The 25,930-nt window shown below is 39.3% G+C and overlaps 1 protein-coding gene across 3 annotated transcripts in view; it reads right to left on the bottom strand.

Moving 5' to 3' along the window:
- Ppargc1a (PPARG coactivator 1 alpha) overlaps nt 1–25,930 on the bottom strand; it is a 633,781-nt gene that overhangs the window by 36,414 nt on the left and 571,437 nt on the right. For all 3 annotated transcript variants that reach the window (XM_048414959.3, XM_085691904.2, XM_048414958.3), the window contains 3 exons: nt 4,510–4,704; nt 2,227–2,349; nt 1,163–1,367 (listed from right to left, as the gene is read on the bottom strand). In XM_048414959.3, coding sequence (XP_048270916.1) covers nt 1,163–1,367; nt 2,227–2,349; nt 4,510–4,704 — 523 coding nt within the window. The remainder of the gene's footprint in view (nt 1–1,162; nt 1,368–2,226; nt 2,350–4,509; nt 4,705–25,930) is intronic.

The following is a 25,930-nucleotide window of genomic DNA, read 5'->3' as shown; positions in this document are numbered from 1 at the left end:
CTGGAAGGGAATTTGGCATGTATAGTTAAATTCATCTTCACAAAGTGACAGACCCAGGTTGATAGCAAGTTTCATACATCCAGCAAAGAGAACAAAAACAAAAGCAAACAAACAGCAACAACAAAACCCTAATGGAGAGCCAACTTAAAACATGACAGGAAAATTCCTAAGAGCCTTCTAAAATAGGAAGACAGGGGGATTACAAACCCCGAGGAAGAAATGCTTATTAAAATCAGCAGCAACAACACAAAGCAGCGCACCTGTTGTTGTAGGAAAGGATCCCGGCTCAAACCAGACAGGGACTACCACCCTGCAGCTGTAACTTAGGGAGTCGGAAACACAAAGTAAGGATATTTGTAGCTACCATTGAACATGCCTGGGTCTAGGACAGGATTCCAGGTAGGAAGCAGAAGTTGGCATTTTTAAAGCAACGATTACTTTCAGAAAAACTCTCTTTCTGCTTCCTGGACTCCCACAATTGACAGGGAGAGAGTTGAAAGAGGAAACTGTATCTCGGCCAAGAGAGATTTTCCCCAACTCATCCGAATCTGCCTTGCAAGCATCAGCCTCCTGGCTACATATGGGACGAATAAAGATCACCCAGATGTTTTGTTTAATCTAGGTAGTATTTTTAAAATAAGAAGGGTGGAGGAACTCAGGAACTTCCAAGTCCTTACATGCAAAGTTAAAAATCTGTGAGCATAGCAGGTGGTCTTAAAACGTAAAACAAGAATGTACTTAATCAGAAAGGCTGCGTAAATGCTGTTTACGGCTTCCCAAGGTAGATAGAAGAAATCTCCAGCGCCTCATTTTTTCCATGGCTGGAAAGGGAAAATTAAAGAGCCCTGCAAAGAATTGGCAAGCGACCGAACATAACCGTCAATGATCTCAGTAATCCAGATGCGTATAAACCTCAAAGGTGTTGTAATCCCTGCGGCCCCCCTCCACCTAGCTTAACAATGCAGGTGTCTTCAGAGTGTATTACTCACGCTGCCTATCTGCCAAATACGATATGTTCAAGCTGTGGCCAGGGAAGATCCCAGCCCACTCCTCCACCCCTTTTGTCCGAGACAGACACAGATGGGAGGAAGCACAGGGTCCACTTGCTCAGGCTTCCCAGGGGCAGTCAGCGCCCCTGCTGGTTGTTGCTGCTCTGGCATACCTTGAGCTTGTTGCGACTGCGGTTGTGTATGGGACTTCTTTTTGGAGGCGCATTTGTCTCTGCTGCTGTTCCTGTTCTCTGTGGGTTTGGTGTGAGGAGGGTCATCGCTTGTGGTCAGATACTTGAGAAGCTCTGAGCAGGGACGTCTTTGTGGCTTTTGCTGTTGACAAATGCTCTTTGCTTTATTGCCCCATGAATTCTCGGTCTTAAAAAACAAGGCAGAAAGAAAGCTAAAATTAGTGAAGTGAACCTTATCAGAATGGATATAGGTTTTCTGAAGAGATGAGATTTTCGGTGAAGTGCTCAGTCTAAGTGTACTGGATCTATGAGCTGTGAATAATTGTTTGCAGAACAAGGAAGAAAATTACATTTAAAATTCCTAAATGCCATTTATGCAGCTTTTTATTTCATTTCTCCTACATCCCGATGTTCCTACTCAGCAACATGTAACTAACAAGACCCTACAGCGCCTTTACTGTGAGGAAAGGGAAAAAAAAAGAAAGCTGCTTTAAACCTTAATTTACCGCTGATTGCCGAGGCCCAGTATTCACAACTCTCTTAAGTACCCCTTAACGCTCCGCTTTCGCTCACAGCGAATGGCAAGACAAACATTGTTTAATACAGCCCGCTAACTGAATTATGTCATTGCCAGCATTTTCTCCAATTAATGGCAGAGACGGATCTTTTGAAGTGAATTCGAAACCATCTTTCTCAGGTTAAACAGCTGGCAAAACAGCCATCCTGCATCTTAAAGCCGTCCACAGACCACAACTACCAGCCTACCAGTAAATCGTACTGCTGTACAGACCACTGCGTGCATTAATCAAGTGGGAAAGGAATTACACATTCCGATCTTCAGAAAAACAATGCCTGAGGGAACTCTTCCTACTTTCCTCCCAAGCACCAGTGTTTGGAGACAAGGCACACTTCTGGTTTGCTTCCCTCTAGGGGCAGCTACTGGATCCTGGCTGAATGAACACATACAAACTTTATGTCCGTTACACAGATTTGTGCAACCCCCACCCTCTTGTTTTTTCTCTGTTTTAAAATGCTTGCACACGCACCTTAACAACTGCAGGGCTTGTTCTGATCCTGTGGTTATGGTTCGCATGGTTCTGAGTGCTAAGACCGCTGCATTCATTGTAGCAGAGCTGAGTATTGGCTGGTGCCAGTAAGAGCTTCTTTAGCTAGACATACCAGAGAAGGGAAGGCAGGAAACATTACACATCTTCTAAACTTCAGATTGGTAACTGAAAGTTGACTAAAAGTAATTGAATGTCTCTTTAACTATACCACGCTTTAGCACAAGAATGGTAAAGAAAACAAATTTATTAAAAGTAAGAAAAGATTTATCATTACAGTGCTACCTAGGTAAATATTCCCTTACCATTTATTTGAAACTTGGCATTGTTATCCTCAATTTTTAAATGACTTTTTATGTAGAATAATGGTGCTATCTTCCCTAAAATGATTCCGAAAGCAAAACCATCTGGGGTAAAGAAGGCTGCCTTGCCCACTAACGCTTTGGAGGCAGAGGTTAGATATTAGCTCTTTCTTCTTTTCACCCATCAAGTTCACGTGATATTCAATAAAAACATTTCTGAACCATATTTCATAACTAAATATATAAGCTGATGAATTAAAAATATGTGGATTAGAGCAGTGGCTAGCACTGGTGTGAGGAAAGAAAGGCTTTGTAAATAGGGTGCTGTTCAACAGCCTACATATGGGTCACAGCACCAGACAAGCATTTACTGTCTGGGCTTGCATCTTTGCTTTTTGAGTAAGAGCCTCCTTATGCAAAGACCTGTTCCTCCCTCAGCCTCCTAAGCAGCTGGGTCATCCGTATGCACTACAATGCCTGGGTTTAGCACTTATTCCATGACCCCAGTTTCTTCATTTGGTTCAATGACTCTCAAGAGCATACCTGCCCTTGCATGTTGCCCATGTAGAAGGCCTTTACCTCCACAACACTACGCAATTGAACAAACTGTATAGATGCAAATCCTTGCTGAGGAATTAGGATACTAGACTATAGAGCCAGTGACACATGGCGGGCATGGTGAGTGAGGAGTGATTTACACATGTAATATTTTCGTGAAGAGCAGAAATCTTAGACTACAAAGAGGAAACAAGCAGAACTCCATATGTTCATGTAGAGTTCCTTAAGACTTAACGATTTGAGAGAATCAACCTCCAAATAGCATGCCAGAGTATTTTATTAATGTTAGAACAATGGCGTTCCATAATTTACACAGTACTGCTCTTCCATGAGATTTATAGCAAATGACAAATGGCTATCATAGATGGGGAGGCAAATGATACTCAGAACTAATAAAATTCTGGTCAAGCATTTTGTTGAAAAGAAACGTCACTCCTCATGGCCAATGAATTTTTTCTCCATTGCCTACCACAAATCTTAGTAACTTGGGCTGCAGATAAGCTATTATTTTTCCATCTACTTAAGAAATGCTGATCTAAAGCCTTAAGCTACAGCATACTGCCTGACTTGCAATTCTATTTTTAGAATCATATGCAAAGAAATGTAAACATTATTATATAATCTGTAACAGCAAAAACATGGAAAGAAAAAACTAAACATTTCCCTGGTACTAGATTGCCTAATAAATCAAAGCATCTCCATACAAAAAAATACTATGCAATCGCCAAAATTTTTGCATACGTTGAAGCCATATACATAAACAACAAAAAGAGACCTGGCAGGTTAGATTTGCATATGTGTACATATATGTGCGTGTGTGTGTGTGTGTAACAATAATAATTAAAGAAAAAGAGGCTATTAATTTGAGAGTGGGGATCATGGGAGGGCTAATAGGGAGGTACCCAGGAGAGAATGGAAGAATGATAGAGAAGGGGAAAATTGATAAAATTGTATTTTAACTTAAAACTTATAGAAATAAAGAGATTTCTAAAAATCATAAAATACAATGACATATCCATCTTAAATTTTAAATTCAAAAAAATTCAGTCATTTTGATATGATAAGGTTTTAAAAAGCACAGGTAAATGTTTAGTCTATTCTTTCTAGATCTTGCTCTTCTCTTAAGGCTTTTATCATGAACTTGAATAATTCTTAGAGAAATGATCACACACACAATAAGAGTAAAAGATTGTTGTCATAACCAACTTCCATTATGCCATGTAAGAAATGCCTTATCAACACTTTTAGTAGGGAATTACAGAATTGGAAAATCTAGGCTGACTGGTAAATTTCTTTTCACTTGAGTCTGAATTAAAAATCCAAACCTGATTATTTCTACACAACCATGCACTGGTCAGTCAGAGGCAACTCTGACCACTGTTTAAACAGAAGGAAGGGTTCTTACTAGAGACGGCTCTTCTGCCTCCTGAGGCGGAGGGGTGCCGTCAGGCATGGAGGAAGGACTGGCCTCGTTGTCAGTGGTCACGTCTCCATCTGTCAGGGCATCAAATGAGGGCAATCCGTCTTCATCCACAGGGAGACTGTCCAGTGTCTCTGTGAGGACTGCTAGCAAGTTTGCCTCATTCTCTTCATCTATCTTCTGCAGAAGCAGTGGACAAATACAGAAGACATGAGTTAGTTGACATGAGGAGGCAGGCGCCATGATTAATCAGCATCGACTGAACATGCCCGGGTGGGTGAGGAAACTGTATGTAAAATTCTCAAAGCCCATGCCAGGACACAAAGATTATGTCTTCCACAAACTTCTAAATCATTTTTAGTCTAAATTATATGACTACCAAATCCTTTTACTGATCTTGGAGCTGTCTGGTTTAGCAATCTGCTAGGTCAGTCCTTAGTACTCCTGCATTTTCTGTTGTGTTCACCGTCTTTTTTCACATCCTTACATCTTCTGCCTCCTACATAAGAAATCTCAGGCCCTCGGAGAAATGTAAGCATCATCTAATCTTCATACACAGTTCTTAGATCTCCCACTCAGGATGCCACCCCAAATATTTAGACAACGTTTTCCTTGAACACCATCAGAAACTCGAACTACGCAAAGGGAATCTACACACTTTTGTGATTTCAATTATAATCTCATCACTGCTCACTCCCAAATCATTTATTTCTCTTCCTGACGTCCCTCCCAACGTAAGTCATAAATCTCTGCCCACTGGATACTTCTACCATATAATGGCTCTCTTGTCTCCAAAACTCAAACTTGGAACCTTTCATAGCAAAACTACTATTCTTTTTCTTAACTACTTTAGTTTGACTAGCAATTCTTCTGGTTTGCGCTCTGGGATGCCTGGGCTCCTTATTATGAAGTCAGTTGCTAAAGGGAATCCTCCCTTTGCAATGAATCTTAACTAAACTCATCTCTAGTGCCGAAGATATAACTTCAGCATAGTATGGTTTCTAGTAGGGGCTTTGCTTCTGTGATGTATTCTAACCTTCTTTCCTTCCGCCTAAACTCGTTTTCATTGATGCTCACACAAAACTAATATCGTCCTGCGCCTTCCTTGGATATTATTGAATGCCTTAATCTTGGCAATGTCATGGTAAGGACTAAACATAGAAAGAAAAAAGATCGAACTCTTCCTTTTAGTCGAAAGGTAAACAGTCTATGAATAATATGAACAAATTATATAAAGGATAATATTAGTCTTGGTTCTCTGTATAAAAACTGTAATGTCTATACCTGTTAATATAATAGTAAGTTCTTGTCTATGCATGTAATCAGTCAACTCCAGCGCTGGGCATGTGGAATATATACTCCTTGGTTAGTCAGAATAATTCAGTGATAGCCTTTATGGGCACCCATAGAGACTGTGCACATCATTTTCTATTCTTTCTTTTCGAATTCTGCATTGTTTATCCAATTTGACCTGTTTCCAAAGTTGTTTTTCTTTCTTTTTTTGTCAAGTTCTGTATGCTATGACATTAACAATATGGCTAAATTATTCCACAAAATTCTATTACAAAATGCACCTAAGCTGCTGGCATCTAATAAAGCTGGCAATACCCACACTTCCATTCTCACTAGCATTGAACTTCGGTTAATTGACCTGACAAAATTACAAGAATCACAGAAAAAGACAGCTAATCAGAAAATCAAATTATATTACTAGAGAAATTAGGCAGGGCCTTATCATGTAGACATTCTATTTTTACGTGAGAAAAAAAATGTCTTCCCTCATTACTGGTCATGCTCTATCTAGGAGTCAGACTACAGGCTTGGCTTTTGTTTGTTTATTTGTTTGTTTGTTTGTTTTAGGTTCAAGAGGCCAGGAAGAATCATTTTATTCTCTGTGGGCATTTAAAAAACTCTCTAACTCTTGCGTATGGCATGTTCTTACTGTCTCCGGGTTTGAGGCTACAGACACTGTGTACTTTGGGCACATTGCAGTGTGACAAATGGATTGAGTTTTAAGCTCTGATGAAGACGAGAAACTCAACCCGAAGCTTGCAATCCCTTTCAGAGAGCACACTTACTTCCACCCACTAAACATTCCTCACAACCTCAACTGCACAGTAGCAAACCAACCAACCCTCAGGTCCCAATGCTTCTGTGTCTTTCCATATACTCCCAATAAGAGAAATAGTAAAATATTTTTCATTCTCTGATTTATACCATAATCTACTATCCAAAAATTCTAATGACTCAATTTTTGGTACTCCTAAATTCTAATTACCACCATATGCCAAAAATAAACCAAAATTAAATGTAAGTCATCAAACTTTTCTCAATAAAAGTATATTTAAATAAAATATGCCATTGTAAATCTTCTCAGATTAATGAGATTTGCACTGCTATAAATGACTATAATTCTAATAAAATAATCTTTGAGGACTCTCAAATACATACACATACTCAAATATATGTGCACAATATCATTAAATTGAACACTTTTCACAAATACCTATCTCATTTTCAAAAAGGTTCAATTCACTGAAGTCAAAAAAGAACTCAAGAAAAATTGTTAAGAGTGTTTACCAATAAATGAGTAATTTTGTTTACCCTGATTTAAATTTTGTATTTGGCTTTCCAGCGAGACTCCAAGCTGCTATTTGCTTTCAATCACAGGATACAATAGTGCCTCAGCTCGATCCGCTATGTAAACAAACTCTGGTAATTCCAATCAAGTCAAAATGACAAAGAACACTTTAACTGGTTTTCACCAATTTCTTTAATAAGCCTGAGCGAATGTATATGCACACAATGGCAGAAATATTGGAGGTTGATGATGTCATAGTTAATTTACAAGATCTTATCAACCCACCAACTTTTGAAACTCTCCTTCCTTGAAAGCGCAGTAGGAAGGAGGGCTTCTGGAATGGGATATTGCTACAGTAATGGGATAGATGCTACAGTGTGCATGGCTGAGACCCTTGGGTGAGGAGGCTACTGCTATCCAACCAGAATATACAATACAAATAAAACCAGTGTTTTTACACTGTCAATTAAAAATGGTCATTGGGTATGTTTACTATTCCTGTATGTTCAGGTGCTCCATGACCATTTATTTCGTAATGTGTGTTCTGAATTTTGGAAGAATGGGTGTTATAATTTCAAACTCTGTTTTTTTTCTCATTAATTACGGGACCCTAATGATACACCTCTGTGTCAAAGACCAACCAATATTCCTACGTGCAAAACTGAGTGGCTGCTGTCCCTCACCGTGGCAATTTCAATTAGTGTTGTGTGAATTTCAAACGTCATCCTCACAGAGAAGGCAACGGATATGACAAAGAGGACTGGGTTAAACAATTAATGTCGCTTTCCATTAGTCCTCTGGTCCCAGTTTACAGAGCAAATAAATCAAAGTCGCCACGGATGAAGCACAGAAGCCTATGAATACATGTCTGCTCACATGTGACAGGGAATGGAGGCACATGAGTGAGCCAGGGGACACTGAAGGGGACACTTTCACAGCCTTGGCCTTTGCGCTCCTCTCCAGTCACTTGAAAAAGCACTATTACAATGAGGAGCATCTCTTGGCACCATCTGAAACAGTAGTTCTCAACCTGTGGGTCGTGACCCCTTTGGGGCTCTGGAACATGCATCCTGCATAGCAGACATTTACATTATGACTCGTAACACTAGCAAAAGTATGGTTCTGAAAGAGCAAGAAAATAATTCTATGGTTGGGGGTCACCACAACATGAGACATTGTACTGAAAGGTCACAGCATTAGGAAGGGTGAGAACCACGGCTCTAACAGATTGAGAAGTAGAGAATCTAGGATGAAAGAGCTGATGACTACAAGGTGTGTGGACATCACCAGCTCCATTTGATTCCTTGCAGCTGAAGAGAGGTAGGAAAGCCCAGGTCAACAGGCGCCTCCGGAGCTGCTCTGCAGCCATCTAGGGCATGTCCTGTGGGCAGCTTCAACCCTGGCTTCTCCTTACATGGTCCAATTCTGCTGCTAGACTTCTGACCTAAATAAAGGTCTGTGCGTCTGTAAAACTCCACTCTCCAAGGGCTCTCCAGGAAGAAAGGAGGCACAGCAACAAAACCTCCCTCCAGGTGTAAAGAATTTCCAGTGACAGATGATACACCGGCTTTTGTACTGACAACCCCAAATCTGGAATCTGCAACAATTCTGAAGCCATGCGCCTCATCATTAATAAATGATGGTTCTGAACAGTCAACAGACTCTGGAGTCTCATTGCTGTTCTTTGAGACTTTGGTGTCCTGAAATGGCTTGTGCACTGGGTGTGATATAATCCAAATAGCACAACTAAAGAAGGTAGACCACGTTCCTGTGGGTTCTCAAGGTCACCTGAAGATTAAAATCCCAGACTCCAGGCCTGAACTGGACTGTCTTGCTTTCCTCATAAAAGCAAAACGGACCTTTCAACTGATAAAGAAAACATGGTGGTTGGGCACACAGCAAAGTCAGCTTATCCAGCCACATGCCCTAGAGAGCAAACAAATCCACCCAATCAGGGAGAAGATGAAGGACTGGGTTGCTAAGGGACACCTGGAGGGAGAAACCCAGAGGAGAACCGCATGTGGCATTCCCAAAGGTTTCTAAATGCAGCCTATTATGGAAAGACCATGCCCTACTCATGATAGTAATTTTTCCTGCATCTTGTAGCATTGCAATTACACTCTGCATCCCCACATTCTCACACTCGCTTGATCTCTGTTTGATAAAAATAGTTTAATAGCCATTTAATCACAGCTTCATTATCCTAGCTCTCTTAATGTGAATTAGGCCATGAGAATTCTGCTTCCTCATTATTCAAATCATCAATAAGAAGGAAACAGGGGGGTCTTCTTATCACTCACTAATCAATTTCAGTTTCTTAGGAACTGTTGACTCAGAGATCAAACTCTGTGAGAGGTCACTTAACCTAACAGTGTCTCTATTTTCCTGGGCAAAGTTTCGGGTTTTCTGCCTCATTCCTGTTATGGAATTTATTCTTTTTTTTATTCCTCTGAATTTATGATTAATAGGATAAACAAAAGTGTCAATGCAACTTGAGAATCTTCAAGATGGGTTCCCAGAAGTCTTTGCAGTGTACATGCCCATCATCTTGATTACCCACATTTGAATTTTCTTCCATGTGCACAATCTACCACTGACTTTCCACTCTGGGCCAGCTTCCCCCAAGTACCCAGCATGCCCTAGGCCCCTTGCTTGCCCTACCCTGCTGATTTGGAAACAGCTAATGAAGACGAAATTAACTTCTTCTTTAAGTGAGGCCTAATTAGGAAGGGAAATCTGAGAGAGTAACATCTGGTAGTGTATTCCAAAGCCAAATATAAATGACATTTTTGGATTATCCACTATTTTGGATTATTTGTTCCACTACATCCTACCAAGAGTTCAAATAACTAAATAAGAAGTTACTTTAAAGATGGATTTGAAAGTTCAAGTGAGAAATCCGTTTGATCACAGGTACCCTTGCCTGAATCTCCATGCACAGAGCTCTTCTGTGTCCTGGGTGTAAATTGGCCAACAACAACAAAAATGTCTACATGTGTGAATTTTAGATTTGATGTATAACATTCCAAGAGTTGGGATAAGATTCATTCAAAGTATAGAAAATAATAAGATTTTGCTGCTTTTGTTGTTTTGAAATGAAATTAAACGTGAGCAATCTAGACTAAGACCCTGAAATCAAGCTGGTTTTCATTTTTTTCTTTGAAGGACTGTAGTCAGGGTAGATGCTGTTTCTCTCTTCAGTGCCAGTGTGAGCGCTGAGGGGTTTGGGCTTCTGAGGAAGGCCGGGTGAGGTGTTTTGAATATCTTTAAACAATTCTTTAGCACCTCTTTCTTCTTTTGCTGTACCTTTCACAATCCACTGTGGTATTTCTTGCTCCTCTAAGCAGGGACACCCAAAGCTGGTCTGCCTCCTCTCTCTCAACAAGACACAGGTAAGATCTCCACATAGATCACTTGGGGGACTCCTCGACATTTCCCCATTCTGTAAAGAGGGTCCCCCAAAATATTCCACTAGCTTTTATCTACCATCTGGAGTACAGGACTTGGTACAAGGTTCTGACACTTGAAAGCAGAAGAAAGCATGAGATTAAAAAGCCCACAAGCATACATAAGGAACAGACAGCGACTTAAATAGATTTCCTTAACTTCTAGCATACGTTAGAAAACACTTCAGTGTGTTTTCAATTTCCATAGAGACGCCAAGGGTTTGCTTATTGCCATTTATCCTTAGGACCAACAACTTCTGCTGAATGCTAAAGGTGCTAAAATTTGAGAGCCAAAAATAATACAATTTTAAATTCATTATTAGAGCACAGACACATAGATCATTTAAAATGTTATACATTTATAATATCCCTCTTAGAAGCATAAGTATATATAACAAGTACATATTTTAAACAGTATTAAGTCACACACACACACACACACACACACACACACACATATATATCAGTCTCAGTCTGTCCTTGTTGACTAGATAACCATATATAATCAATACTTAATATTCTCTGCTTTAGTTATTCATTTTAACCAAGGAAAGCAATGATCAATAACTAGGGATAATTCTTGCAAAGATGAAAGAAAATTCAAGTGGAAATAAAATACAGGCAAATCTGAAGATATTTTTTTCTGCATGGATATATTTAGATCTGTAGGAATCCATTTAACTCCCATGAATACATATGGCCCTATTTAAGCAGGCATAAAATTCATATTCACATCTGTACTTAGACTCCATTCTAACTTATTAACTTATATCATAATATTCATGAGTTAATAAGTATGTACAGAACATGTGGAATTCATTATTCTGAAGTTGCCGTAGGAACCAATGTGTAGACACAGGAAGGATCGATAGAAAGGTTGGTGTGGGTAAAATGAGCTATCACAGAGGAGAAACAGAAAAAATGACATTTCGCATCTATTTCTCCCAGTAGGAGGAAGAGGGAACTGAGTGGTGGCATTGAGCAGGAAGCTCAACGGACTCAAGAAGAGTCAGCAAGGCATTCTTTTTGACCTTGGTTGTAAATGAAGAGAAACATTATTGCAAAAAGTGCAAGGACACCAGACAGCCGGCTAAGAGAACAGATGCTTCCGTTCTCACTGCTAGCAGCTGCACAGCCTCAAGTGGAGCAACTCAAATCTGGCTGCAGTGCATGATCTAGAATGACCATTCTTTTAACCCCCCCCCCCCGCCTCTCTGTTTCATCCCACACCGAAGCCTAAACAACCCTGATAAAAAGTGTGTCATGTCTCACCCCTCTCCCTGCCAGTTCCCACTCATGCCCTCTCATAGCTCCAAAAATCAAACCCAAACTCCAAAGAGTAACATGCTAGCTAGGTGTTCACCAGATGATTTATTATCCAAATTAATATGATCAGCTATACAGGGTTGGCCCACACGATCACAGGTTAAATGGGGCACATTGTTATCCTTTTCTAAGTCAATATCATGTCACCCGTCAATGTCACTACTTACCTGCCTGAATTCTTGCCATCTGGTCCACCAAAGCACCAGTCATTCTCTCCTAAGACCTTGGCATTTGATGTTTCCTATTCTATAAGGCTCTTCTGCCAGGTGGCCACAGGTTCTGCTCCCTTTCCTTTCATTCACTCAAATATGCCCTCTCAATGAAGCTTCTGCAATGATTCTCAACACATTCTAGCCATCTTCCCTAGCCTGTTATTCTTTTGGCACCCATGTCTATAGCTCAGAGTGTATCTTTCTGATTTTCCTTGCTCATAAGCTATCTAAAACAATGTCTCAGAAAGGGCTATTTGATTATTAACTGGATACTTGGCATATGATGCTGGGAGTACAGCTGAGTGGTAGAGAGATTGACTAGCATGTGGGAGGTTGTGGGTTTTAGCACAGAAAAAAAGACAGTTGGCATATTAGAGATGGCTAATTTAAATGACTAAGAACTTTTCAGAACACCCAGAATATATTGTGACATTTCATTTTTCAATTGTTTTTAGTTTTCTCTGTAATTTCCACCTCCTCCTACCCCCAGCATATTTATCTTCTTAATAATGTTTATCTTAGACTATGATTTAGAATTAGTTTGCATTCATCTCACACAGACCAGATGAGAGCCCAGGCAAGCAGCCAATATATTCTTGCTGGGAAAGGAGGAAATATGAAGAACTAGGAATACAGAGGGGCTACTTTTTTGTATTTGAATCTGTATTTTGAATTTGTCCCATGGACTCTGAACCCATAGGAATCAATGCAATGCCCATGGATGATAAAAGAAGAGATTTAGATGAGTCCATTTAAAGACAGAGAGTAATGCATATCAGCCTTGTTTTGGGGAAGGACATTGGAACACATCACCAAGCAGCCAATTTGCAAACATGTCAGAAGAAACAAAATGGTTTTATGAAAAGAAAGCCCTGCCATATAAACTTATGATCCACCCAGTTGGGAATCCCAGGTGACCAAAAGAGAAGAAGCAAATAACCCATTCCATCAGGGCCAGAATTCCTTGTGTCACTTCATAACCAGGTCTTCTCTGAGCAGTGGGTTGCATTCATCTTAACCTGGGGTTTAAATTGGTGTTCTGTGAAAGAGTGGACACATTAGTGCAGACACTGTAAGAACCAACAGTGACTATCACTCTCATGTGTGTTATACACTTATGTCACAGGTTTTAAATACTTATATGTTTTATAAAGCAACAATTCCAATGAGTTATTTAGCCTATAATGAACATAGGAGACAATGCCACTGCGTTAACCATGCAACTGAATCATTTTGTATTTGTCTCAGGATTAGGAAGGAAGGAAAGAAGGAAGGGAGGGAGGGAAGGAGGAAGAAAAGTGAGGGTGAGCAATGTGAACTTGGAAACACAAACATTTATGATTTCTCAATCCTCTTTGATTAAACCAAAAAAGAAAATAATCTGTTCCTAAAAGTAATTATAAGATACTGATCATTATTTTACAGCTAGTTTTTTCTGTTCATTTAGTGTTATAGTTCTCTTAGATAGGTGTTATTTTAATTTAAAATATCAAAAAGAACAGTTTATTTTTAAACTTATTTTTATTTATCCTTTTAGAATTTTGCCTCTGCAAGCAATGCATTTTGATGATGCTCACTCCCCATCCCTTTCCTACAAACTCCTCTATCTCCCTGCTAAGTCCCTTTCCCAATTTCATGACCTCTTCTTGTTTAGTATTAATGATCCATTGAGTCCAGTTCATGTGGACATAGATGTAAAGCTATACAACGAAGTACCAAGGGTCACACCTCCAAAGAAACCCAACTAGAGTCAGCAACTGCCAACAGAACTCAGCTAGGAGAAGAACATTTTAAGTCCCTCCCCTACCCATTCAGTAATGCTGGCTGATTTGATCTTGTGAAGGTCTGGAGCTAGCAGCTATAGCTATAGCTATAGCAACCGATTTTACTGGAAGCTTCCCATGTTTCTAACGCTGAGTTAATTAGTATATATGCACTATTTCATTTAAACTATCTATTTAACACTATTATTAGTCTAAAAATCATGAGCCTAATGAGAGGCAGAGTTGAATATCAACCAAATATATTTGATAAAGTATGGCTACCCACATTCTTTACTAGAATTGTATGGGAGAGTTTATAGGAAAGGGGAGCTAATTTGGGCTATTCTAATTTATCTTCATATTGGAAGGCAAATCTATATTTAACAACAAATAAAACCAAAATGTCCAGGAAGCTATATTCAAAGAAGCAGAGCAATCCTCCACATGGCAAGAGAGGACGACTTTGAAATTGCTTCTTACTTGTTTGGCTGGCTCATGTTCCATTGTAACCTATCTTTACTCGTAGTGGATATGATTGGCTGTACTGCTAGAATGTTCTTTGTCTTGTCTTCATGTGTTCCTACTTTCCCCATATAAAAGTTATATTAAACATTCTATCCTCAAAAAAGGTAACTTTGCACAAACTCAGATTTTCTAGACATCTCAAAGCTACCCACTTCCTTTCTGAACAACAGGTGCCTTAAGAAACAGAAACAGAGTTCTGGACCCCAGTGTAGATCACTTAATCTAGATCTATAAATCAACATTTCTTAACTTCGGCAGGTTAGCATCAGTGGAAATAATGAGTGGATAAACCCCATCTGGATAAGGATCCAGAGTTACAGAACAAGGAAAGGAGCAATCAGGTAATTTAACCACTCATCCTTTAAAGAATTCCATAATACCAGGATGTAATAACACACCAGCAAAAGAGAGTGAGAGCATAGTGTTCAGTCATGCAATACTGTTGTTGCATGGGAGATGAAAAGAGGGACTCAAAGTGTTGAGCAAACGTTTTTGAGATCAATTCCCAGCTGATCTAAGTCTGCATAAGAATGGGAAGGAGAAACAGAGAAAGACAGAGAGGAAGAGAGCAGTTGAAAGAATAAACAGCTTTAGGATGAGAGCATCAGTGGATAAGAAATTAAATTTATAAAGGTTGCATTTCAATAGTCAAAAATTGTAACCAGCGATCACCCATGAGCCCTATTCAGTCCAGACATCAGCACCAGGTCTTCAGATAGAAGGAGGCTATAAATAACTTCTAAGGTTTTATTGTGGCAAATTAGCAGACTACATGAATCAAGGACAGAGACAGTACTTTTTTGGAGTGATGATGTAAGCAATCTTTATTCTATATATGATAGTACATTTTCTGCCTAAAAGAAATGCTTAGACAGCAACATCATAAAGGTCAATGTTACTTGTTCACAAAGACTTAGCACCACGAGATATGTGTGAGATTGCGCAGCTGCAGATGCCCGGCACCTGGATCCATGTGGCATTTCAGGTTGGGTACACTAAGAAGCAGACAGTGTCAAATGATCTGATTACTGTGCTAGCCCAGCAATAGCATAGAATGAGCGAAAATTGTCTCTGGGTAGCTGCAAGCTATTCAGAGGCAAGCCTGTCCTCTGTGGGGCCATCTAGGGTAAAGGAAATCAAAGTGTGCTTCCTGGTAATCCTCTGTGCTGTCCCTGGCCCTTCCCCAAGAGAGCAGAAGCCATTAGAGCCGAGATTGGATCTGAGACTCCTTGAGCAACTTTCATACCCCACTAAAGTGCTCTGCACAGAGGAGTGGGCTGTCAATAAATAATTGCCAAATAAATACAATATGAGAGTTTCATTTTCTCAATGATTTCACATCTAACAAATCTACATGGGGTTTGCTTTCCAAAGCTTCTGAATAAGTTTGTAATCTCTTAGGATTTAGATGCTGGGCTTCTTTTTAATGCCACACTGAGTGTGCCTTTCATGAAGAATCTTTAAACACTTTTCACCGAGTTAGTTCTCAGTGCAGGCTCCTTTGTGGTTATTGGTGATTGGTATGCATATGCTGGGAGCATGCATCATAAGGTAGCGTGAGACACCCTTTACACAGAGTGTCCTATAAGAGCCATAATGTTTTTTAAGTGAGTTGGAGAGCAGAGCTTTAAAAAGCACATTCCCCTGTAACAGCATGGGAAATAACAAGAGTGGGCCAGGCCAATCTGGATAAGAATTCAAGAGCTACAAAACAGCGAAAAGAAAAGTTAGGTAATGAAAACACTTACCCTTTTCTCCCTTCCATAACACCAGGATGTAGGAACACACAAGCCACAGATAATCCGAGTGCAGAGTCAAGTCAGGCAATGCTACTACACAGGTTGTGAGAAGACGGGCACTCAAAGTGCTGAACAAACTTCTTCAAGACCAAAGACCTACAGACCTCAGTCTGCATTTGTTCTGATCTAGGCCAGTGTGATGGTTAGTTTTGCCCCTGGTCCTGTTGCTTCCCGGGAGAATAAAAGAAAGTAACATTTAAAGAAGTATTTTTTTTCTTAGAGTGCTATTTTCCTTCCTTAATATTCAACAACATTTAAAATGTCGTCGATGGAAAATTCCAATATATTTACTTCCAAAGAAATAGCGGGCCATAATTACCAAATTATGTCTCCAAATCTGTGTTTTCCAATAGATAATGTGCACCTTCGAGTTAGGTATTGTGATTTGCACATCAAAATGATCGGGGACAACATTAATAATTACTGTTTGAGACTTTACTATATACCAGGCATTCTTGATCCTGGGAATATAGCAATGAACACAAATAAATAAAATCCTTTCCCTCAGAGAGCTTATTTTGAACAAGAAAGGAGCCCAGTGACTGACAACCTAAATTACTATAAACATGCTAAACAACTGTGAAGGACAAAGAATGGCTAGTGCAATATGAATGCTACTTGTGGTTAAGAAAAGCCAAACATATTTAAGAATCAGATTTAATTATAAAAGCAGAGCATGAATAGTTTGCTTCGGAAAGACTTCACACTGAGATAACTTAGAAGCACTTAAAGTTGAAAATATAATTGGTACTATAAGAACTGGACTCACGGACCAGTTTGCTGCTATCTTTTATATGAAATGAAAGGTAGCTGGAGAGCGGTAATTCTCAATACCGGCTACTCAATAGAATCATGTACGCACTTTAAAAATATTTATGCTTTAGCCCTTACTCCAGAGCAATTAAATTAGTACCTTTGCAAACGGGAGTTAGTGTCTCTAAAGCTTCCCAGGTAGGATTCTAATGGAAGCCAAGATTGAGAGTCACGCCTTTAAAAAACTAAGTGGTAGAACCTTTGAGGAAAGAGGAAAATGAGGGTTCCCATCACGGGTCCAAGCAAACAAAGCTTGCCAATGTATAAGGTTCACTTGTCCTGCTTCTGGATGCCCAGGGCCCTTCCCATGTCTTAGAAATACTGATGCCACAACCCATCCTGGAGCCTGTACTACGGGGGCTTTCTTTTCAAAGTTCCAGTGTTTTCCTCGGTGACCTGTCTTAATCTTATTTTAAAACTTTTAGCTTCATTAAGTAGATCTCTAGTATAGAAAAGGGACACCCACCAACCAAGAGCTTCTACTAGTAATGTCAAACAGACATTTGTATAAACCATCAGGCTTCACAGACAGGAGAGTGTACTGACACACAGGTAGTAAAATTAAAGGACTTCTAGGGGAATCTGTATGAGAAGATTATTTTTTACATCTATTAATGTGATAGCATGCATTTCAGATTAAATCATTCAAAATATTTACTGAATTTGGATTATACTTTTAGATGGATTGAATTAATATTTTGCTCATAAAACATTGTGACAGCAAGTGGGAAGTAACCACCAGTGTAAAAATAGCAATAAAATTAGAATGAGACTCTAGCAAGGGTCAGGGACCAACAGAATTCTAACAGTACGTGTCTCTAACCTGCTCTGAATCCTCAGTACCCCAGCTGGTAGCAACAGTGACAGACAAACTTCCCAATACTCCTGGGATGGTGCAGCTATAATCTGTATTAGCTAGGGTTCCTCCAGGCACTGTGTGAAAACAACAGTTGCAGCAATTGATAGCAAAATAGTTAGATGCCACCAAGGCATCAATTGCTGCTCAATTTGTCCCTGGAAGAGCATCCAATATTCTCCAAACATTAACCCAAGGCCTCTCGATTCACTGCTCTCTTCGTCAATAGCATGTCCATTGTGAATAATTACAAGACATAGATTGGAAATCTTATGGGATTTTTGCCTTAGAAGAATGAAATTAAGTTCTAATCTTGTCACACAGAAACTTGTGTCATTTGGGAAGTCATTTGGGGCCGCTGAACCCAGCACTGTCAACTAGAGAGAGTTGCTTGGTAACAGTACGTGATGCTGTACATCAAGCATATCACAGACCTCCGTAGAAATATTTCTTACTCAAAAGAATTTTCAAAATGTTGCATTATCAACAAAGAACAAATGTTCCAAAGATACCTCAGGAAGCTATATGGCATAAGAAGTCTCACTGAAGATGAGCCACAGCCTCATCTCTACCAGTGTGGTTGGCCATAGTTAATAAAGGTCCACAGATACTGATTTCAATTCCCAACACCTTACCTAGAGTAATATTACTTTTAAAACAAAGTAGGAGTCAATGATTCATAGGAAATATAAACAGAAAATAAATAGATTGGTTCTTTTTAGGATGATAAAGGAAGAAATAAACTGATTTGTCTTATTTAAAAATAAGAGTATTCTTATTTTTAGGGGACATATTCATCCATAAATGTGGTAGATAATTTACTCAAATTCTTTAATAAAAGGCCTATTGTATAGGTATAACAAACACATTGTCATACTTAACCCTTAAATATGAATAGATACTGTGTCTCAATCAAAATAGAAGGGCCAAAATAAGTAGCGAAGCTGCTCCAAGACTAACACGGTGCTTAATTTGCCCTTATTTTCTCTTTCCTCATCACCCACTAGGCTGAGGAAGTGCTTTTGGGAAGGCAGGCAGATATCTCAGGCAAGTAGAGACCCAAAGGCAGACTTGAAACACCATCCTCAGCTTTACAATGAGACATTCACTAATTCACAAGTCAATAAAATTATTTGTTCAATTAAAATAAAAATAGGCTAAGTTATGATACTAGTGCAGCAAAGAAAAATGAGAATTAGGAAAGGAGATTCAGAGAATAGAAGGAGAGCTGATATAATTCTCACTTTAGTTGGAGATGAACTTCTTTTTCTGTATTCTACTCTTCTTTGGGACTGTGGACTTTGGGAAATAATTGCTGCCTTTAAAATGTGAATTAAGATTTTAATCACCACTCAGAATGTTTCAATAGCTCTTTGTTCTTAACATCATGAAGATTTTCTTGGGTAGCTGTAGCTCTAATGAAGTAGACGAGGAGCATCCAGATTCATCTTTGAGCTTCTAAAGCTATCGTCTGAGTAAACGACCGTGGAGGCTATATAGAACTAGTCAGCATTTACCAAGGAACCTGAAGGTAAACTCCAGGTGTGCAGAAACAGCCCATATATACAAGGTACAAGAAGCTGTCAAGATACAACCACCTGATGACCTGAAGTCTGATTATGACAGAGCATATAGGGTTTGCGTGCTTATTAATAGTATTTTTATATTCAAAAATAAAATCTAAGCTATATCAAGATAAAGGTAAAAGACTATATGACAAGTGAAAGATTGTTATATGCTGCACAATGCTATTTCCTTCCATCTACACAATAATCCCTGCGATAATCATTATTGTGCTGGTCTACAAATGGGACAGAGGCTTGAAGAGTTTAAGGTGACATAACAAACCTATGACAGACTGGGAATTGGAACCTAGGTTCACTTTCTTGAGTAAACTTAACCTCTTCCGAGCATTTTTCCAATGAAGGAATTTAAATCTCTTCCCGCTTCAAAGATTAAAAAAAATTACACTTAATTGTTCATTTTATTTTCAAGATGTCTTTGGGGGGCAAATACAGCTCGCTGAAGTTTCTAGAAAAAGAAAAGTCATGTGTTTCATTGCTTCTAATGAGTTGTTGCAGTTCAGAAGTTTCATTACATTCTGACAATTAAGTTGCTAATAAACTGAGGAACCACTAATTGTCTTATCCCTCTCGCCAACTCAAGATCCAGCAACCTAGAACACAGTTTCCATCACTGGACCCCAAACCACTCAACATTTTATAATCAACTTTGTGATCTGATTTGCTTTGTGTAATTTACACATTGTTCTTACATTTGCCATGAAGTCCTGACTGAGAACACACATGTCTTTGGGCATATGCTCATTAATAACATGTTATACTGCTTCAGACTGTATCATCAGAACCAATGACAAGATAGTACCATGCTGGAAGCTACACAATGACTGTGGACCCAATAACAAAAAATTTATGGGAATTGAAACCAAAGAATCTTAGGGAATGCAGTTAATTTCACAGAGAACCAAAAGGTCACTCTATTCAATTTATACACAAGACTCAGTACAATATTGAAAACACACACACACACACACACACACACACACACACACATACACACATACATACACACACGAAAGTAAATGATCTTATCAGTTGTCCAGGATTTAACAATTTACTGACTGTATAAGGCAATTTACTGATTACAAAATAAAAGCATTACCTGTGCATTGCTTCATATTTAGCTCCTCAGATTGTTATACAGAAGTTAGCACTACAGATGCATTGCTAAATATATTGCCATTACCCAATTAACTGCTCCGCTCAGTTCCAGCGAGAGTAAACCTTTCTGTTGTTGCTGTTCCTTGGTTCCACTGGTGATGGTGAGGGCTCTCTGAAAGTCTGCTGTCTACTCAAATTGTTGCTGTAGGCACTGTCTACTAAGAATCCCTAAATAAGAACATGTAGTACACCAAAGCTGGTGCTTCTCAAACATCCAATGCAAAACACCTAAAAATAGTAAAATACAGATTTGGTATCAGGATACATAGAGTGAAGACATTCTGAGCCTTTAAGGAGTTTCCAGGTCATAAGCCCTTAGCATGTATATGTCATACAATTAAGTAGTGCTCTTTTGTGTGTGCTAAGTTCCATTCTTTAAAATATGTACTTAATACACATTACCTGTACAAGAATGGGTTCACTGTAAGATTTTACCTTTCTAAAACGCATTTATCGTGTGTGTGTGTGTGTGTGTGTGTGTGTGTGTGTGTGAATTGGTGCTCGAATGGCATGGCACACTTGTGGAGTTCAGGTGACAAGGTGAAGGAGTCAGTTATCCCCTTCTACTATGTGGGTTCTAGACTGAATTCAAGTCACCAGGCTGTGGTTCCCTGAACCCTCTCACTAGCTCCTCATTATAAGATGGTCATTCAGGTATATAATGTGCTTTGATCATTGTCTACTTTCTTTCATCAAATCAGCACATTTTTATTATATTTCCCCACAACTTACAGAGCAGAAAAAAAAAACTGAGTTAGATTATACTGAATACCCTTATGAGGCCCTTGCTTCTCCTGACTTGTGGAGGCATGCTGCCACAGTCTGAATAAAAACTTCAATGTTTATGCTATTTAATTCATACCAATTCATGTTGCAAAATGGGGGTGTCTCTCCATAAGAAGCCCAGACAATGATTTTGTTCAGTTAACATTTGTCTACAAAAGGTTCTTAAACATTATGAGATGAGTTAATAATATTTTCTGAAGTTAAAATTTCCTCTGCTACTTGTGCATTTTAGACATGAATCAAAAATGCCGATAGATGGGAGCTGGGAGTTGAGGAGCAGCTGATCACTTCAGAAAAAAGAGACCTATCGATTGCCACTCTACGTCCTCACAGCCGTGACACTGATGTCTATGGCCGTCCCATGTCTACTAAGCTATCATCCACATGGTTCAATACCCTGCCTGTATCCTCAGAATTGGAGTCACTCTGATTTCCCTTTTCAAACTCGTTCCCACTTTCATACTTCCTCCTTATGGTATATAGCTCATGTCAACTATTTCACCCATTTTTCTTTCCTCATAGATGTGGTATGGGTTTTCCTTCTGCTTGAGTTCTTCTGTCTCATGAAATATTGGTTACCAGAATCACTCTCTGAAGTGCTTTGATACATCATAAAAAGTTATATACTTATTATGTAAAGTCTACTTTTATCCAGGGCTCAAAAAAACTCAATGTATGAAGAAGAGAGAATGCAAGAGTCAGAAGATGGGGAGTGCTGTGAACAGCTGTCATCTGGACATAGCATGACTGACGCATCTAGGAACTCCTAGCAAGAGTGAACGTCCAGTACAGTCCCACCTGGAGTTCTCGGTGCTTTACAAAGTCTGTAGTGTCTTCAGAATCAGGGTCTCTTTAACAAGGTTTACACAAGAGCTGCCCGAGGCAGGGCCCATTGAGATGCCATCACAGGCGGAGCCAGGCACCCTAGCATCCATTGAGGAGTTAAGCTGCGAAGAATTTGGGGGATGGGGAAAGAGTCATATTCTTCAGTGTGTAGCTACAGGTAAGTTGTCCTTATTCAAGTAAGTAGCATCCATTCGTGGTCAAGCAAGCAACTGTAACTTTCTAAAAGAAGAAGAAGAAGAAGAAGAAGAAGAAGAAGAAGAGGAAGAGGAAGAGGAAGAGGAAGAGGAAGAGGAAGAGGAAGAGGAAGAGGAGGAAGAGGAGGAAGAGGAGGAAGAGGAGGAAGAGGAAGAAGAGGAAGAAGAGGAAGAGGAAGAGGAAGAGGAAGAAGAAGAAGAAGAAGAAGAAGAAGAAGAAGAAGAAGAAGAAGAAGAAGAAGAAGAAGAAGAAGATAGAAGACTTGGAAGGAGGAAGAGGCTGAAAAAGAAAATTGGGAGAGAATATGAGCAAATTAATGTGTGAACGGAGGTGGGGTGTATGTATGTATGTGTGTATAATTGTGAAGAGTAAAGGTAAGAAAAATAAATAATAATGAAGTATATGTGAGAGCATATATGTGTGTGTGTATTTATATGTATTTATGTGTATATGTATATGTATATATATATACATACATACACACTATTAGACACCACTACAATAAGCCATCGGATTATTATTTAAAGAGGTGAAAGAAAGATAAATTTATATTTACAGTGTTGCCCCAGATAAATGAGATACATTTTAGAGAACAGAAAACATATTAAATTAATCTCATATTTAGGGTCTGACAGATTCACATATCTGCATCTGAGAAGCCCTTGGGCTCAAAAAAAGTTTGATGGTTAGAGTGAGGAGAAATCCTACATAAACATCTTTATTGTATCTGAAATAACTCCTCTCACTGTTCACACTCTCACTAAGAATGGTCACGCAACTGTCTTCCATGTCAGACTCGAAAGGGTAGAGAGAATCTTGGTAAACTTTCAAAAGCATTTAGAAAAGAACATGATAAATCAATGCTTTCATATTTTTGGAGCATCTTCCAGGTGCAATTCAGCGTGTAGGCTAAAGTATGAAACCTCTAGCAAAGTGAGAAAGTAATTATCAAGGGCTTTAGGATCTGCAATCAGATCGTTGGGCATGAGTCCCCAGAACCAGCTAGGAATGGCACCTTCAGGAGCTACAAAATTCCTCTGATATTCCATTTCTCACCCATAGTTAAGACAATAATTAAACACCTAACACATGCCTCATTGCAAAGACTGAATGCATTAAAACACGTTAAATACTCAGAATGCTGCCTGACATATACAGGCCTTCCATAAATTTTAACTATCATCAATGTTCGTTGTATTGTTCTCCAAGGGCTTATAATCTAGTCAAGGAAGTGAGACAGGAATAGTAAAAATATAACCAACTCCACAAGGCTATGTGTACATGACATGTGGCAGATAAGGCACTCCGATATGGAGTGTTAGTTCTAAGGAGAATCATTTGGAGTTTAAAATAATGTTGCCAAGAATCCAGGCAAGGAATTTCTTATCAGGTCACAGGACTTTTAGAATAGTTATGTTATTTCGGTCATGGAAATCTTTTCAACAACTCGTTCAGAACAGCATTCTCCTCCCATCTGCACAAAATAGGCCATCCATGCTTTTCCTCTGATGGAGACTAAGAGGGGGAAAGGAAGAAACAAAAGACCGCAAGCCTAGGCTTCAAATAAATCTTATTAGAGCCCTAGCTGATCACTAAAGATTGTACACATTTCCAAGGTACTGCTGTGCTTAGCCGTGCCAAGAGGCCCCGAAGGCAAACAGTTCCATGGGTTAACATAGCAACCTAGTTTAACAAAAGGAATTTGAAGTCTATAAACGAGGGTGGCCTTGCCCTAGCAAGGTGAGTTTTTACATGGAGATAAGCATTGTACTGAAATGTTTCACTCAAAGGCAGATAGATTAAACTTCTAAAAAATGTTTATCAATGTGCATTTCCTGGGGAGCATGAGCCATTTATCTTTGTATACCAGGCATCTAATAAGACAGAGCAAGCCAAGAATGAATGACCCTCAGATGGATGGATGAACAGATATGAACAGATATGAAGGAAGGGGGAGGGGCGATAGGAAAGTCTTTTCTCAACAGAAAACAGGTTGCCACGTTCCATCAGGCTCTGTTAAAACACCTGGTCATCCGGACAGTTCTAAACCCTGATTGTCTTACAAATTGGCCCTTTGTCACTTATGACAAAGTGGCAAATTATTGAAATATTAGTTGTACTTTTAAGAGTCTGACTTTTGCATAGGAAAATCCTAATAAACAGAAGCAGGCGAGATGTTCCAAAACCATGCTTCAAATAAATGAGGAGATAAGAGTTAGGAAGAAGTTTCCTGCAGCCCAAGCCAAGTCCCCAGTCAGCCTGGGGAAAATACTCCATGCTATCCTTTGCCTAACAAACCCCAAGAATCATTTCTGACTGTTTAGTTCCTTAGTTGTATCATTCAGTATAAACCTACTGGGTGTGTTCTGTGTTTCAATACTCAGTTAAATAATGGAAATTTTTTTTTTTTAAAAAAAGAAAAGTCACAGTACAGATTCTCTCACACAGTTAAAAAGGAAGAAAAGATTGTGAGCAGAGGGGGTCCAAGGGGCCCTGGGTAGAGGCTCTAGGGCACCCAACTGTAGTAAACTGGCTGTCTCGGGGAACCAGGTACTAGTAAAGGAAGGGATGCTGGTGGATAATAAGACTTCAGTGTATAAAGAGGAGTATAAAAGAAGCTCTATATCAGAACAAAACAATGTCCAGAAAGTGTCTGGTCACCAGGTTTGGCGTATAGTAGTCATTTCCCAGACATCAAATACATGAATAATTACACTCACGTTGTTTTATGGAAACCAGCTGACATTTATGAAAACCTGGTCCTCCAACTCTGAACCAAATAATATTTGGTATATAGAAATGTGTTCCCACAGTTGTAAGAGGAGACAAAACATTTATATCTCCACATCCATCTCCCAGAGCTGGCACAAGATATATCAGAACTGACTGTGTTTCCAGAATGTGCCATCACAAGCGTAATGCAAATCAAACAGCAGTTGTCAAGAATGCCAAATGCTAAACTTCTGTAGCCAAAGTTCTGAGCGAAGTTCTCTGTGGTGATGTTGTCTTGTCTTGTACACCACTGCTTCCTGGCTTCTGCTTGCCAGAACCCATTCGTCACTGCAAACATCGTGGACTAGATGGAGTGGACTTTTATGTACCAAATACCTTTGCTTGCTGATCTTTTCTGGTCACATGACAGAGAAGTTCAGAGCTGCAGGTCGCCTAAGGAGTCACACTTTCATTGTCTGTCATCCCTCTAAAGGAGACATTTCATGACAGAGATTAGCAAGACATCATATCCATTCTAGGATTGCTTTTCAACAATGATCTTTGCTACTCAAGCCAACAGCTTACTTGTTTCCCTGTGGGTGTTGTCTAGAGCTTCCCAAGTAGGTCATTTCTCCAAACAACATTTTTAGGTCATTTCTATGTGCTAGGAACTGTGCTATGTGTAGGGTTGTTGAATGATGTATAAAACAGACCCCTGGAATTAATCTTTGATACAAGTACACAATGGATCCACGTTGAATATCTAGCAAGCAGAAGTCCCATTCTTATTAAAGGACTCTCTCAG

The sequence above is a fragment of the Myodes glareolus genome, chromosome 8 (genome assembly GCF_982192425.1).
Source record: "Myodes glareolus chromosome 8, mMyoGla1.1, whole genome shotgun sequence".
In the NCBI taxonomy this organism is placed as follows: Eukaryota; Metazoa; Chordata; class Mammalia; order Rodentia; family Cricetidae; genus Myodes; species Myodes glareolus.
Note: the sequence above shows the minus strand (reverse complement) of the source record. Positions and strands in the feature narration are given on the sequence as shown.